Source organism: Schistocerca nitens, chromosome 1, assembly GCF_023898315.1.
Source record: "Schistocerca nitens isolate TAMUIC-IGC-003100 chromosome 1, iqSchNite1.1, whole genome shotgun sequence".
NCBI lineage: Eukaryota > Metazoa > Arthropoda > Insecta > Orthoptera > Acrididae > Schistocerca > Schistocerca nitens.
In genome coordinates, this window is record NC_064614.1 from 708,490,135 (window position 1) to 708,508,439 (window position 18,305).

The following is an 18,305-nucleotide window of genomic DNA, read 5'->3' on the forward strand; positions in this document are numbered from 1 at the left end:
AGCTAAAGCAAAAGTATTTAAAAAGCGTGTGAACTGGCAAAAGAAAAGAAATAATGATTCATTAGCAAAGCAAAGCAGTTCATCATCATCACTGTTGGAAAATGTGAATCCACTTATTACTGATTTGCCGAACGAACTTACACCAAATGAAAACAGTGCTTCTCATAAAAAACTAAGAGATTTGGAAGAGAAATATAATTTACTTGATAGAGGGAATGAAGTTTTTGAACTCATTGATACGAATATATTGTGTGAAGCTCTTGAAAACAGTTTGTGCTGCAAAAAATGTCATGGAAACGTTTCTCTGAAAGTAGAATCCCATGTTGGCCTGGCTGCCCAGTTTAATTTAATATGCAGTGTTTGTAAATACAGCTGTAAGTTTCCAAGTTCGGTTTCAGTAACTGTAAATAATGGATACAAGAAAACTGAACTTTATAGTGTAAATATTAGGTTAGTTTATGGATTGCGAGCAATTGGTAAGGGCAAAGCAGCTGGTGATATGCTATGTGGTGTTCTAAATCTTCCAAGTGCACCTTCAAAGTTTGAAGCTTACAATTATGTACTAGGATCTGCAGTTGAAGATGTAGCACAGAAGTCAATGCAGGTTGCTGTGGAAGAAGCAGTGGAAGAAAATGACGGCAGTCGTGACCTCACAGTGGCGTTTGATGGCACGTGGCAGAAAAGGGGCCACACCTCCAACAATGGTGTTGTAACAGCAACTAGTGTTGATACTGGCAAGGTTATTGATGTTGCAATAATGTCTAAATACTGTAGGTGCACAGGCAGGCTGAAAAATGAACACAGTGATGACTGTATTGCTAATTATTATGGTAGTAGTGGTGGCATGGAGGTTGCTGGGGTGAAGAAAATTTTTCATCGCTCTTCACAGTGGTATAATGTTCGCTATGTCAAATATCTGGGAGATGGTGACTCTAAAGCATTCAAAGAAGTTTTGGAAAGCAAACCATATGGGAACAGTGTAAATATAAGCAAACTTGAATGTATAGGACATGTGCAGAAGAGAATGGGTGCCAGGCTGAGAAGGTTAAAATCAGTTATGAAAGGGAAAAAACTAGATGATGGGAAAACCTTGGATGGCAGAGGAAGATTGACTGATTCCATAATAGACCACATTCAGAACTGCTATGGCCTTGCAATCAGGCAAAATACAGGCAATCTTGAAGAAATGAGGAGAGCTATATGGGCTTTATATTTCCACACCGCATCCACGGATGAGCATCCACAACATGGTTTGTGCCCCAAAGGTGAAAACAGCTGGTGTAAATACAATAGGGGACTAACAACAGGAGAGAAATACATTCACCACCACAGTCTACCATCAGCCATCATGGCAGAAATAAAGCCCATTTTCAGAGATCTGGCTGACAGAAGTCTTCTGATGAAATGTCTTCACGGAAAAACGCAGAACCCCAACGAGTGCTTGAATAGTGTGATATGGCATCGTCTCCCAAAAACAGTGTTTGTCGGAATTAATACACTACATTTTGGTGTGTATGATGCTGTGGCAACCTTCAATCTTGGAAATATAACTAAATGCCAGGTCCTTCAAAAGTTGGGTATGTGTGTTGGTTCCCGTACGGTACGTGCTATGTTCTTTTTAGATCAGCACAGACTAAGGCATGCTGATAATATAATCAAGACATTAGTGAAAAAAGCAAGACAGGTGCAGAGGGGTGCCAAAAGAAGACTTGAAGATGATTATGAAGACTGTGAAGGGGGTATTAGCTACGGATCAGGAATGTTTTAATCTTCTTTCTCCGTTTCCCGTAAGTTTACTTTTTACTTCATCTAGGAACATTATCTCAGGTACTGGTCAACCTAGAAGTCTGAAATTTTTATGACGTAGTGACATAGGTCCCTATTACATACTGAAACAACGATTTTTTAATTACTTGATTTACAAAAGACTTAGGGGTGGTAGTCTAGTAAAAAGCGATGGAAAAAATTTACTTAAAAATAAATGTACAATATCTCTGTAAGAAAATACTTTGACAATAAACTGTTGTTTCAGTATTGTTGTAACATATGAATGCACATGCAGTAAAATTTTTACCTCTCTGTCTCCAGTAGTTTGTGAGAAAATGTTCCCTATAGTAGGCATATATTAACATTGCGGGGATAGGTGATTCCGTATCCCCTTAAACTTTATGTGAGATAGACATATCACGTTATTACAATTCCCATTAGGGAAAACTAAAATCTGTGTGCTTGATTTGAAATATGTTACATGCCAGTGCGTGATCGAGCTGTGTGGTAAATGAAGTACAATAGTTGCAAATGCGTTTGGACTTAATGCACGAAGCTGGAAATTAATTTTGAGACAAGTGCTGATTTTGAGGGGGGGGGGGGGGGGAGGGAAAGAACTGAAAGTTTATTCAAAATATCGAAGTCCAGTTTTAATTGAGACTCTTATCACCTTGTTGATTATGTTGCCTAGAACACTGTAAAGCAGCTTAATTAATTCATTAGAATGATTTGTGACGTAATAAGGCCTATTACACACACAAAATGTTACACAAAGTTTGCTGACCACATGAGAGTATGAGAGTGTTTTTCTTTCCATAAATGCCAGTAAACTGGCAGTTTCAAAAGTTAAATTATTAACTGTTGTGTAATTTCATTGATTGTCCTACACCACTACAGAATTTGTTGTATTGTGCCTCTTCACAAGAGATCTCAAGAAGCCAGGATAAACAAGAAGAAGAAAAAGACTAAAGGAGAGGCATCGGTATAGCACGACAAAAATGAGTGCAGGTGCCATGTTTTCAAGAATAGACGCAGGCTGGCAATTCTGTATTTATCCATAATTGATTACACTGTAGTGTGTCGCCAGTTGATTATGCTTTAAAGAGAACTGGTTTCATTGATTTATTTTGTGCCTTGTTTGATCAGTGGTTAGAATTGGGCTGTTATCACACGTTGTGCTCAGTCTTTGTAAGTCCCATGCTATTTGGTTTTCTAATGTTGTGAATAACTGTTGTACCACTAAAAACCTTAAGTCAAAAATTGAAACTGGTAGTTAGAAAGAAGCCTCAATTGTTGGCTATGGCAAAGATGGTACAGAATTGCTTCATATTTTGTGAGCCTTGTCTTACAATACGTAAATGTTCAGGTGCATCAATGTGACCAACACAGGTGAAGATCAACTTCCGTATAACATTTTAGTGAAAAAAGGTATTTTTTGGTTATTGTTTCCTTAAATGACATTTTAAAATCCTCATTGCAATGATACGGCCAGTATTTTTGTACAAAGTTTTAGAAATTCATTTCTGTAGCATCCTATTCTCTGACTTTATTCTACGTATATGTATTATATGCTTTCTCACTTAGTTCTACACCATTTCTATTAGAAATCTTACACCTTGCCCTTTGTATATGATCCTTCATCTTTATGGAACCATTAAGGTTGAATTTAGTTGCAGTGCCCTTCATAAGTAATATTTGGAAATAGGAATGAAGAGATCAGTTTGGTCAAGTATTTTTTAAATTTTTTTCAGAACGAAATTCAGTCATCAGTTGCAAATATATTTTTTATTATGCTTTACCAGTTTCTACAAATTAATTAGTCTTCTTAAGAAGACTACAAAATTAGGGATATCATAAATCTTTAGACCTTGGCTCTAAATGTATGTGAAGTATAAGAAGTATATTACAGAAACTTACTTAGTATTGGTTCAGCAGATGTCTGTGTCTTCTTCATAGACGCATAATGTCATGATATGTCCAGAATTGTGCATATTGTACACTGATGAGTCAAAACATTATGATCACCTGTTTAATAGCTTGTTTGTCTGTGTTTGGAATGAAATACATAACTGATTTTCATATCAGGGATCCGACAGTTTGTTGGTAGTTCTGCGGAGGTACGTGCCATTAGATGTCTACGCACAGGTCACATAATTCTTGTAAATAACCGGCCTCTGATTTGTGTATGCAGTGACGGCATCCAGTAGCAGTCCAGTTGGATTCCATTTGATTTATGTCAGGTGTATTTGATCACTGAGACATCAACATGAGTTCACTATAATGCTCATAAAACCACTGTAGCATGTTTTAGTCTCTGAGACATGGACAATTCCATTTCTGAAAAATGGTATCACCATTCAGGAAGACCTCAATCACAAAGGGACATAGGTGGTTTGCAGCTGTCAGCACACTTTCCATTACTGTCACAGGTCCCTCCCCTGCAAGCGCAGGAGAATCTCTCTCATAACATAATACTGTTCTCACCAACCTGTGTCAATGGCGCACTGCACATTTTGAGCTGCCATTCACCTTGATAACGGTATTTGTGGAGATGTGCAGTGACCTAGTGTAGCAAACCTGTGGTTCACCTGAAGAACCAACATGTTTCCATTGATTGATGTTCGAATCTCAATAGTCCCTGGTCTACTGTAGTCATGATTGATAATGTTGTTGGGTCAACATGTGAACACAGGGGGGGGGGGTGCTGTGGAGCTCCACATTCAGCAATGTACAATGAACAGTGTGTTCTGAAACATTTGTTTTATGCCATTTACCCATTGGTCATACCCGGCTAACCCATTGTTTCCTCCTATGTAACGACCCACCACCACAATATGATTGTGGAGCCAGATTGACGATATCTCACATATTGGTGGAATGTCCCTTCTTTCGGCCCTTCGTGTTAAGTATAGGCTTCCTGATTCCTTACATTTAATATTAGCAGACAATCCACGGATGGTTGAAATGGTCCTGTTTCCTTTGTGAAAGTGGTTTTTATTTCCAGATATAAGGTTCTATTTTAGTCTTAGAGCAGAGCCAGGCTGGTTGTGGTTGGGACTTCTTTCACAGTCTTCTCAGTCTGTATCACTATGACCGTCCCCCACAGCCCACCCCCGCTGCCACCCCCCTGCCCCCATTTTTTTTTTATAAAGAAAAGATTTGGTCTCAGCTTTTATGCCTTTACTGTGTGTGTTTTAATAATCATTATTTTATAATTTGACTTCCCTGACTGGGTCCATCCACTTTTAGCAGTCCTCTTTTTTCCGTACTCACTTCAGAATTGTGGGACTGATGACCTCACCTTTTGGTCCCATAACCCCTCTCAAACCATCAATCAATCAACCAATCAATGCTTGCAAAGCAACCAGTCAGTGATCAATGCTGCCATGGTGGGCAGTGGTCATAATGTTTTGGCTTATCAGTTTGTGTGATTACTGTGAACACAGATCAACCATTTACAGTAACTGAATCCCATGTATGTATCTGGTGTGCTAGCAACAAGGAACACACATTCATCATTTTGGTTTGCGGCTCCATGTGTTGGCCGTGTTTGCAGTTAAAATTGTTGGGTGTGAGGTCCACTAGTTATGTAAAACACCATTTTTTTCTCAGTACCCGAACATTTTTCGGCACCACTGTGCCGTCATTAGTGGGTTTTCGTTTTTATTTATTCTGCAATGTCAATATTTTTGTTAAATGATAATAAAGTTATGTGCATCTTAGCAACAGATCGTTTCTTTTTGTAAATACCTTTATTTTGGTGTGCATGAATTTTCTGGATCACTTGTGTGTCAGTTACTACAGGTAGCTTGTCATCTGCAACCAAACGATGTTGATGAGAAAGTTTTTTGCTGGGAGTTAATGCATCTTCTAGGATGTAATTTAGTTTGTCGTGATGTTTTCGCACCTATATTCATTTTTACTTATGTTTTCATGTGGCAAACACTTCCATTCTCTGCATCATGCTGAGATGTTGTGATGCACATGTAACTATAACAAGTATTTTCCACATATAATGTAGTAAAACACTTTCACTTCACCAAAACACAGTGTGATTGTGGTTTGTTGTGTGTCCTAGCCCAGTCAGTGTTCATTCATTCACCAGAGAGTATGGCGCCAAATTTGAATTTTGTTTGCATTTTATCTGTCTGTGTGTGTGTGTGTGTGTGTGTTGTGCACTTCTTAACTGGTACTGTTATGTAAATGACATAATATGCCTGATTGATGAACCGTATACACACATAGAACAGCTACACAATGAAATAAACAACTTACACCCAAACATTAACTTCACATTAGAAACAGAAACTAACAACACACTACAATTTCTAGATCTCACCATACATAAAACAAACAACACACACAACTTCACAATATTCAGGAAACTAACAACCACAAGCACCACCATTCACAACCTATCAGACCACCCATTGACACACAAGTGTGCAAACTTCGGATTCATGCTCCTCACAGTAAACAGAACACCCATGAACAAACAGAACTACACACAAGAACTAAACATAATAAAACAACTAGCAGTAAAAAATGGTTATACTACCCATATGGTAGACAATTTAAATCAAAAGATATACAAACAGTACAAAAATGAACATACCACACACACACAAATCCTCACCCAACACAGAACAACACAAAACACAAACAATGACCACACACAAGACACAACAGAGAAACAGCACACACACAAAATGAAGTGGCACATACTCAACTACAATAACAAGTTTGTTTACAGAATAGGCAACATATTAAAGAAACAGGGACTCCAAATAGGATACAGGATGGAGAACAACACAGAAACAGATTAGAACACAATAAACACCCATGGATAAATTTAACAGATCAGGAATATATGAACTCATTTGCAACACTTGCCAGTCAGTGTACATAGGAAAAACATGCATAAACTTCAAAACCAGATATTCAGAACATATCAGAGCTTTAAAAAGCATCAGCTCCCATAGTACATTTGCTGACCACCTTGTCGACGACAACAGACTTCAGAACACTAAAACCCAGCCACAGCCTATTCAGCAAACTGACCATTGAGGAAAACTTCCATATACAGAAGGCAATAGCAAAAGGAAAACAGGTCTTAAACGAATACACTGCACTCTGCAAGGGCACACTATTTAACACATTAAAGGAACTTTACAAATAAAAACAGCACAACCAGATAAAGTCTACACACACACACACACACACACACACACACACACACGCATGCATGCACCCCCCCCTCCCCCCCCCCCCCCCACACACACAAATAATAGATACACTAAAATCTGCAAAGATGCATCGTTTACACACAAAAGGAATACCATATAAAAGACAACACACACAGCTAAGAAGTGCACAGAAAACACACACAAGTGCGCGCGCGCACGCGCCCACACACACACACACACACACACAAAGATAAAATGCAAACAAAATTCAGATTTGGCGCCGAACTCTCTGGTGAACAAATGAACACTGGCTGGTCTGGGATCCACAACAAACCACAATCACACTGTGTTTTGGTGAAGTGAAAAGTGTTTTACTACATTATTTGTGGAAAATACTTGTTATAGTTACGTGTGCATCAGAATGACGTGGAGAATGGAAGTGCTCGCCGCTGGCTGCGGTGGCCGAGCGGTTCTAGGCGCTTCAGTCCGGAACCGCGCGACCACTACGGTCGCAGGTTCGAATCCTGCCTCGGGCATGGATGTGTGTGATGTCCTTAGGTTTAAGTAGTTCTAAGTCTAGGGGACTGATGACCACAATGTTAAGTCCCATTGTTGTTGTTGTTCTTGTGGTCTTCAGTCCTGAGACTGGTTTGATGCAGCTCTCCATGCTACTCTATCCTGTGCAAGCTTCTTCATCTCCCAGTACCTACTGCAACCTACATCCTTCTGAATCTGCTTAGTGTATTCATCTCTTGGTCTCCCCCCTACGATTTTTACCCTCCACGCTGCCCTCCAATACTAAATTGGTGATCCCTTGATGCCTCAGAACATGTCCTACCAACCGATCCCTTCTTCTGGTCAAGTTGTGCCACAAACTCCTCTTCTCCCCAATCCTATTCAGTACCTCCTCATTAGTTATGTGAACTACCCATCTAATCTTCAGCATTCTTCTGTAGCACCACATTTCGAAAGCTTCTATTCTCTTCTTGTCCAAACTATTTACCGTCCATGTTTCACTTCCATACATGGCTACACTCCATACAAATACTTTCAGAAATGACTTCCTGACACTTAAATCTATACTCGATGTTAACAAATTTCTCTTCTTCAGAAACGCTTTCCTTGCCATTGCTAGTCTACATTTTATATCCTCTCTACTTCGACCATCATCAGTTATTTTGCTCCCCAAACAGCAAAACTCCTTTACTACTTTAAGTGTCTCATTACCTAATCTAATACCCTCAACATCACCCGACTTAATTCGACTACATTCCATTATCCTCGTTTTGCTTTTGTTGATGTTCATCTTATATCCACCCTTCAAGACACCATCCATTCCGTTCAACTGCTCTTCCAAGTCCTTTGCTGTCTCTGACAGAATTACAATGTCATCGGCGAACCTCAAAGTTTTTATTTCTTCTCCCTGGATTTTAATACCTACTCTGAATTTTTCTTTTGTTTCCTTTACTGCTTGCTCAATATATAGATTGAATAACATCGGGGAGAGGCTACAACCCTGTCTTACTCCCTTCCCAACCACTGCTTCCCTTTCATGTCCCTCGACTCTTATAACTGCCATCTGGTTTCTCTACAAATTGTAAATAGCCTTTCGCTCCCTGTATTTTACCCCTGCCACCTTTAGAATTTGAAAGAGAGTATTCCAGTCAACATTGTCAAAAGCTTTCTCTAAGTCTACAAATGCTAGAAACGTAGGTTTGCCTTTCCTTAATCTTTCTTCTAAGATAAGTCGTAAGGTCAGTATTGCCTCACGTGTTCCAGTATTTCTACGGAATCCAAACTGATCTTCCCCGAGGTCGGCTTCTACTAGTTTTTCCATTCGTCTGTAAAGAATTCGTGTTAGTATTTTGCAGCTGTGGCTTATTAAACTGATTGTTCGGTAATTCTCACATCTGTCAACACCTGCTTTCTTTGGGATTGGAATTATTATATTCTTCTTGAAGTCTGAGGGTATTTCGCCTGTTTCATACATCTTGCTCACCAGATGGTAGAGTTTTGTCAGGACTGGCTCTCCCAAGGCCGTCAGTAGTTCCAATGGAACGTTGTCTACTCCGGGGGCCTTGTTTCAACTCAGGTCTTTCAGTGCTCTGTCAAACTCTTCACGCAGTATCGTATCTCCCATTTCATCTTCATCTACATCCTCTTCCATTTCCATAATATTGTCTTCAAGTACATCGCCCTTGTATAGACCCTCTATATACTCCTTCCACCTTTCTGCCTTCCCTTCTTTGCTTAGAACTGGGTTGCCATCTGAGCTCTTGATATTCATACAAGTGGTTTTTTTCTCCAAAGGTCTCTCTAATTTTCCTGTTGGCAGTATCTATCTTACCCCTCGTGAGATAAGCCTCTACATCCTTACATTTGTCCTCTAGCCATCCCTGCTTAGCCATTTTGCACTTCCTGTCGATCTCATTTTTGAGACGTTTGTATTCCTTTTTGCCTGCTTCATTTACTGCATTTTTATATTTTCTCCTTTCATCAATTAAATTCAATATTTCTTCTGTTACCCAAAGATTTCTACTAGCCCTCGTCTTTTTACCTACTTGATCCTCTGCTGCCTTCACTACTTCATCCCTCAAGGCTACCCATTCTTCTTCTACTGTATTTCTTTCCCCCATTCCTGTCAATTGTTCCCTTATGCTGTCCCTGAAACTCTGTACAACCTTTGGTTCTTTCAGTTTATCCAGGTCCCATCTCCTTAAATTCCCATCTTTTTGCAGTTTCTTCAGTTTTAATCTACAGGTCGTAACCAATAGATTGTGGTCAGAGCCCACATCTGCCCCTGGAAATGTCTTACAATTTAAAACCTTGTTCCTAAATCTCTGTCTTACCATTATATAATCTATCTGATACCTTTTAGTATCTCCAGGGTTCTTCCATGTATACAACCTTCTATCATGATTCTTAAACCAAGTGTTAGCTATGATTAAGTTGTGCTCTGTGCAAAATTCTACCAGGCGGCTTCCTCTTTCATTTCTTAGCCCCAATCCATATTCACCTACTACGTTTCCTTCTCTCCCTTTTCCTACACTCGAATTCCAGTCAGCCATGACTATTAAATTTTCGTCTCCCTTCACTATCTGAATAATTTCTTTTATTTCATCATACATTTCTTCAATTTCTTCGTCATCTGCAGAGCTAGTTGGCATATAAACTTGTACTACTGTAGTAGGTGTGGGCTTCGTATCTATCTTGGCCACAATAATGCGTTCACTAAGCTGTTTGTAGTAGCTTACCCGCATTCCTATTTTCCTATTCATTATTAAACCTACTCCTGCATTACCCCTATTTGACTTTGGGTTTATAACCCTGTGGTCACCTGACCAGAAGTCTTGTTCCTCCTGCCACCGAACTTCACTAATTCCCACTATATCTAACTTTAACCTATCCATTCCCCTTTTCAAATTTTCTAACCTACCTGTCCGATTAAGGGATCTGACTTTCCACGCTCCGATCCTTAGAACGCCAGTTTTCTTTCTCCTGATAACGACATCCTCTTGAGTAGTCCCCGCCCGGAGATCCGAATGGGGTTAAGTCCCATAGTGCTCAGAAAAAAAAAAAGTGCTCGCCACACGGAAAGTAAGTAAAAACGAATATACGCACGAAAACATCACAACAAACTAAATTACATCCTAGGAGATGCGTTAACTCCCAACAAAAAACTTTCTCATCAACATTGTTTGGTTGCAGATGACAAGCTACCTGTAGTAACTGACACACAAGTGATCCAGAAAATTCATGCACACCAAAATAGAAATGATCTGTTGTTTGAACTAAAGATGCATATAATTTTATAATCATTTAACAAAAATATTCACATTGCAGAATAAATAAAAACGAAAACCCACTGATGATGGCACAGTCGTTCTGAAACATGTTTGGGTATTGAGAAAAAACAGTGTTTTGCATATCTGGTGGAGCTCGCATCCAACAAAGGAATATACACAAAAGCATATATAAAAAATATAAATGAGGTATATGAGAAAGTTATATACAATACACTCGAGGGGGGGGGGGGGGGGGGAAGGAACCCCATGGCACATAGTTCTAATATGTATAAAAGGAATGGTCTGATTTTCAAATTTTATAGGAGATGATATGCAATCAAAATAGTGCCTGTTTTTTAATGCAAGTTGATCATTCAACAAATATTTTGAATTCAGGTAGGAGTGTTTATATATTTCAAATTCTTTTAAAAGGTTCACTTTGTAGTCCTTGTCAACTATATGCAAAATTTCCACGTTAAGCAAGGATACAGAAGGAAGAGGCTGTTTCTCTGTTTTGAGGTGTTCTGCAAAAGTTAACTTACATAAATTTTTGTGTTTTTTTGTTGAGCAAGTGGACCTTAAATGTTCTCCCTCTTTGCCCTATGTAAAAGCTCGGACATATATTACATTATATTTTATGTACTCCAGATTTGAAAAATTTGTCAGTTGGAGGCTTTTCATTATGTATTAAGAGCTACTTGGCACCATTATTGGTCGTAGAGGACACTGTGAAATCACATTTTTAAATAAATTAGCTATATGATACACAGTGTCACCTAAAAGTGGGATTTTAGTGTTTTTCTTAACAGTAAGGCCATTTTTGTTGAGTGCAGAGTATTCTTATTGGTTTTATTATTATAAAGTTTTTATACAAGGTTTGCTTGATATTCATTTTTGTCAGTTATATACTTTAAGTTATTAAGTTCTATAGCAATAGCAGAAGGGGGTAGCAGCACCTCAATGATACAGTCAAGTGTAGTGGGAAAAAGAGCCAATTTGTGCTTAAGGGGATCCGAAACAATCCATCTCCTCCATGTTAATTTTAGCAAATAGAAGGAACATTTTTTCTAAAACCATTAAACATATTGCTCTGAAATTTGGACTACATGTTCAGTTAATATTTCTCTACAAAGTTATAATGCCATGTTAAGAAATATTTATTGGTTTTTGTTTTACAATTTTTTTAAACAGATGCTTATTTTTTTCTCTAAAATTTTGAACTTTTTCTTCTGTTACTCCTGAATTATACAATATTTTTTTATAATTTGTTATAAAAATGAAGGAAAAGAATTAAACAATATTGTGTATAAATTTAATTGACATACTGTTAGCAGTTTTTGAGAAAATGTTCCTCAAAGATAAAAATTTTAAAGTTACGGGAAATGGCTTTCAAAGTTTTTTAAATACATTCCTGCCCCCATATGATGGATTATCAGCATCCTTTTCTTTTTCCAGTGTTAGTTTCCTTTTCACTGTCTTTTCTTCCCTTTTGCTGCATGTTGTAGGCCTTTGTCTCTTCTTCCTGCACCTCTTAGTCTTTCTTCATCAATTAGGCGCATTGTGGAAATCGTGTTGTGTACTGGTTGGAAACCTACACATTTCAGCACATCACATTTGATAAGGTTTCCTTCATTGTATGTTGCCACTGCATTGTACACTCCAAAATGTAATGTTTTTATCTGTACAAATACTCTTTTGGGAATCCAAATTAAGTTATTTACACTTTCATTTGGATTTTTGTTATCCCGTGTAAACACTTTTCCAATAAACTTGGCTGTGATAAATCTCTGAATATGGGCTTAATTACATAAATTACAGCATTTGGCAAACTGTTTTTATGGGCATATTCCTTTCCTAATTGGTACTTACACCATGAGTCATCACCTGTGGGGCACAGTGCATGTTGTGGGTGCTCATTTGTTGATGCAGTATGAAAAAATAATGCCCATACTGCTCTCCTCATATGCTCAATGATTCTTGTATTTTGCCTAATTGCACACCCATAATACCTTTGCAATCTATCAATTGCTTCATCTGTCAATCTTCCTCTTCCTCCAAGGGTCTTACCATCACTAAGCTTCTGGGATCCTAATGTCTGCTTTAGTTTGCACAAGTGAAGCCCCCATGCGCTTCTGCACATGCCCAATGCACTTATGTTTTTTAATGTGAATTTCATTGCCATAAGGTTTGAGTTCCTCTACAGCTTTATATCCCTTAGAATCACCATCTCCTAGATAGTTAGTGTATCGTGCATTATACCACTCCTGTGATCTGGAAAAAATTGCTTTCAGTGCCTCTACTTCCATCGCTCCACTCGTGCCGTGAAAATGACAAGAAGAGTCATCATGATGTTATATGTTGTGGTGCCTTTCTTGTAAATATCAAAGTTACTTTAACATATACTAAACATAGTTTCAGATCCAGGAAACTCAGTTCATTATGTTGGTTTTGTATTTCATATGTAAATTTAGTTTTAGGATGGAAGCAGTTTGGTGACTCATTATGTGATTTGATGTTCTTCACATCTCCTTTTAATGCAGTGGTGGTATCATCAACATATCGTCTGTAGAAAGAAAAGATATTGAGTAGAGTGGAGTGGGAATTAAAAAAATGTATTTCAACATAATTAATGAAGATGTCAGCTAGAAATCCAGCTAGGCAGTTCCCCATAGCAAGGCCTTTTTCGTGTTGACATAACTGTCAATTGAAACTGAAGTAGTTGTACTATAGAAAGATTCTCCAAAAATCTTATAAATTCTTTAATTTCATTGGAATGCAGTTTCTTGTATTTGTTGAAATTGTCTTCAATAATACAGATCTTCTCGTCTTTAGGAATGTTAGTGTAGAGACTTGTAATTTCAGAAGATGCAAGTGTATGGCCAGGAGGAAACATTACATTTTTTAGAGAACTGACAATCTCTCTTTCATTTTTTACAGAGAATGATGTCGTCTATGTATAGTATTTCTTGAGAAGAACTAGTAATTTCTTGGACAGGAAGCGTCCAAGACCACCAATTCCATTAATAATTGGACAAATAGGCCAATTATTTTAATGAATCTTAACTTGTGAATGCAAAATTGGTGTCTCAGGATTCAAGCTTAGTAATCTAACAGGGTCTTTGGGAGAGAAGAGGGAGTTGCTGGAATCAAAAGCCTCATTAAACTCTTTAGTGAAGTTAGTAGTGGGGTCCTTGCTGATGGTATGAATGTTATCAGAAAAGAATTCTGTTTTATTCACATAGTCATTTTTATACTTAAGATAACAGAAGAATTGCCTTTGTGATTTTATGATGAGAGCATTTTCTTCTTTTAAGTTTTTTATTAATGCGCTACACTGTAGAAAAAGAACTATTTTTCGTTTTCTTTGTATTTCCTTTGTGATAAGCTCATTAACCTTTGATTATCCTTTACATTTAGTAAACTCTGACTGATACTGAAACTTCCTGGCAGATTAAAACTGTGTGCCCGACCGAGACTCGAACTCGGGACCTTTGCCTTTCGTGGGCAAGTGCTCTACCATCTGAGCTACCGAAGCACGACTCACGCCCGGTACTCACAGCTTTACTTCTGCCAGTATCTCGTCTCCTACCTTCCAAACTTTACAGAAGCTCTCCTGCGAACCTTGCAGAACTAGCACTCCTGAAAGAAAGGATATAGCGGAGACATGGCTTAGCCACAGCCTGGGGGATGTTTCCAGAATGAGATTTTCACTCTGCAGCGGAGTGTGCGCTGATATGAAACTTCCTGGCAGATTAAAACTGTGTGCCCGACCGAGACTCGAACTCGGGACCTTTGCCTTTCGCGGGCAAGTGCTCTACCATCTGAGCCACCGAAGTACGACTCACGCCCGGTACTCACAGCTTTACTTCTGCCAGTATCTCGTCTCCTACCTTCCAAACTTTACAGAAGCTCTCCTGCGAACCTTGCAGAACTAGCACTCCTGAAAGAAAGGAGTAGCTCAGATGGTAGCTCAGATGGTAGAGCACTTGCCCGCGAAAGGCAAAGGTCCCGAGTTTGAGTCTCGGTCGGGCACACAGTTTTAATCTGCCAGGAAGTTTCATATCAGCGCACACTCCGCTGCAGAGTGAAAATCTCATTCTGGAAACATCCCCCAGGCTGTGGCTAAGCCATGTCTCCGCTATATCCTTTCTTTCAGGAGTGCTAGTTCTGCAAGGTTTGCAGGAGAGCTTCTGTAAAGTTTGGAAGGTAGGAGACGAGATACTGGCAGAAGTAAAGCTGTGAGTACAGTGCGTGAATCGTGCTTCGGTAGCTCAGATGGTAGAGCACTTGCCCGCGAAAGGCAAAGGTCCCGAGTTCGAGTCTCGGTCGGGCACACAGTTTTAATCTGCCAGGAAGTTTCATTTCAGCGCACACTCCACTGCAGAGTGAAAATCTCATTCTGACTGATACTGATCAATAATATTCCCATTTGTCTGATATGAAACTTGTTATGTTATGTAAACGTACCTTTTGCTTATAAATTCTGTTAAATGTTGAAACAGATGTTTGTCATCAAATGCATGTCTAGTTTGTTTTTAATATTCTGCGGAGAAACTATTACTATATGATATCAGAATACATAATATCAATATGTTTGTCAGCTCAAGACAGATAACCTATAATAACAGACATAATTTTAATTTTTATTGATATTGATTACTGTAAGAGTTGATTTTATTTCAGTCCTTGGAAGATCTGTGTTTGCATTATGATATGACAGTGCGCAATTCAGTTGGGGACATTGTGCAGTTTCTCTATGGAGGAGATGGTCTTGATCCAACATATATGGAAGGTAAGATTACAAGATGGCAGTAACATTAATTGAATTTCTTCTTTTTGCTTGACAGAACATGAAAACAATAAAAGAAAGAAACTGTAGGTCTTGATCCAATGTACTTGATAGGAAAGATGAAAAGATGGTAGTAACATTAATTGAATTTCCTCTTTTTGCTTGACAGAACATGAAAACAATTAGAGAAAGAAACACTTTGTTGACATATTATGAAAATTTTTCATTTTTAGCCAACAGTTTTCGGCAACTTAGTCTCCTTAGTTCCATGTTCCATGGATCATTTGCATGACAAATCATAATGATATGATATGGAATGAGTCATTTTACTTTGACATCACAAATTAATTTGTAAATATGGTTACATGCTAATTTTTTTATAGTCAGTAATTCCTACCCTCCACCTTTTACATGTTACAATACTAAATTCTTTTACAGAGTAGTAGTAGTAGTAGTAGTAGTAGTAGTAGTAGTAGTAGTAGCAGCAGCAGCAGCAGCAGCAGCAGCAGCAGTAATTGTCAGCAAGGAACGTCTTTAGTTTGTTTTCAAATTTTACTCTGCTGTCTGTGAGACATTTTGTATCATTGGCTAAGTGATCAAAAATTTTGGTTGCATAATTGCAACCCCTTTTCGTGCTAAAGAGAACCCTAATGTGGAGTAATGAATGCCAATTTTTCTTCCCAATTTTGTACATATTGTTCCTTATAAATTGCAGTGATTATTTACAACAAACTTCACAAGAGAATAGATCCAGAAACAGTAGTCGAAATAACTAATTCATTAAATAGATTTCTACAAATTGATCATTAGTGAGCGCCACATAAAATTCTTACAGCATGTTTTTTAGAGATGAAGACTTTCGTTCTTAAAAATTAGCTACCACAGAGCATTATTGCATATTATTTATTTATTATTTATTCGAATCAGAAAACAGATACAGTACATGCTAATTACCACTACAAGCAGTTGACACAAACAACTACCAAGCTACACTACTCTTGAAGAAAACCTTACAACTTCAGCCGTGCCTGGTGTCACAAGCAGATCTTCTTCTCTGCAATATGCAGGGCATAGTTGACAATCCAGTAGGTGCTCCATGGTCTTTGGTTCACCACAGTCACAGTTGGTGGTTTTACAATCAAAATATGTCCACGTATTGATTTGTCTCTGTCCAAGATTTGCAGTGATTCTAATTGCAAATGTGGCAGAACTGAGTTGTTTTTGGAGTTCCAAAATGTGCTTTTTCCAGTTTAAATTCTTATCAGTACAGACCCCTAACATTTTTGAAGTTCCCACCCTATCTATTATTTGCTCACCATGTGTTACCCTTATCTTTGTTGTAGTACCCCTGAATCTGTAGCACTGTGTTGTGTCTTTTTGAAATTGAGGGTGAGACCATTCACAGAAAACCAGTCAATGAGGCTTTTAAGAACAATGTGTACCATTTGTTCAGTTGCTGTATGTATGCTTGGATTCATTATAATACTGCTATTATCCACCAAAAGAACTAATTCTGCTTGTTTTTATGTTAAACAGAAGATTGTTCACATATATGAGGAACAATGGCAGACCTACGATTGAGCCTTGGGGAACCCAAAAACACGATTGCTTTCCAGTCTGAGGAATCTTGCCTGATTACATTAGTTGAATTACGGAGTACAACTTTGTGGATTCTTTTGGTTATATGTTTCATTATCCTTTGAGTGGTCATACCATCTATTTCAGGCTGTTCCAACCGAGCTCCAGGGAGCCGGAGCGCTCCGGAGCGCTCACTGCGGCAGCTCGGAGCCCACGTGGAGGGGGAAAGCAAACTCACTGCCCCCAGGCCGCATGTAGCCGCAACTGACGCAATAATCCATGTGCAATGACAGCTATGACTAGCCGCGTGAGCCCTGTACCTCTATTGGAGGATACCTTTCTATTCATTGAGAGGGATGGTCGTCCGCAGTGTCTTGTATGTCATAAAGTATTTAATTCTGCGAAGAGGTACAATATACAACGACATTATACACCTCTTCACGCAGCACACTATGATCAGGTAGAAGGCGTTGCACGCAGAGAACTGGTAGCCAGGCTTAAAAACGACATACCAGGTGACGTAAATTTAAAACGGTTTCGTAATACGGAGGATATCAAAACATGCAACATAGTTCTGTAATGCGTTTATAATTTTCAGGTGAATGAGAGCGGAGAAAACACTACTGAATCTGCAATTCGAGCAGGCTACAGGGTCGCTCACATCATTGCGAAGAGTGGCAAGCCGTTTTCGGTGGGACCACCCGTAAAATCGTGCATGGTAGCAGTTGCAGACTGTTTGTTTCCAAGGGAGGTGCAGGCAATTGAAGGGGTTTGTCTGTCGAAGCAAACAATGTCTCGTCGAATCCTGGACATGGCAGCGGATTTAGAGACACAACTCAGAAAAAAGGCGGAGAGCTTTGTTGCATTTTCGCTAGCACTTGACGAAAGCACCGACATATCGGATTGTGCTCAGCTTGTAGTCTTTGTGCGTGGTGTCGACATGGAGCTGCAAGTAACTGAAGACCTCTTGGATGTTGTACAACTCGATTACACCGCAACAGGATGTGACATTTTTTAAACTGTTAGTGAATGTTGTAAGACGCAGCTGGCATATCGAAACGCTTGCCTTGCTGCCCGCTTCAGCCAGCCGTGCCACATGCCGGCGTGCCGGCCCACTTGACTGGCCACAGCGAGCAACACGGCTCCCTGGAGCAGGTAGCGCTCCGCGGCTCACAATGGAGCTGACGAGCTGGAACAGCC

At 39.0% G+C, this 18,305-nt stretch overlaps 1 protein-coding gene across 1 annotated transcript in view; it reads left to right on the forward strand.

Moving 5' to 3' along the window:
• Positions 1–18,305, forward strand: part of LOC126259818 (DNA-directed RNA polymerase III subunit RPC1) — a 249,392-nt gene that overhangs the window by 143,408 nt on the left and 87,679 nt on the right. The window contains exon 17 of the mRNA XM_049956862.1: positions 15,422–15,530. Within this exon, the coding sequence (XP_049812819.1) occupies positions 15,422–15,530 (109 nt within the window). The remainder of the gene's footprint in view (positions 1–15,421; positions 15,531–18,305) is intronic.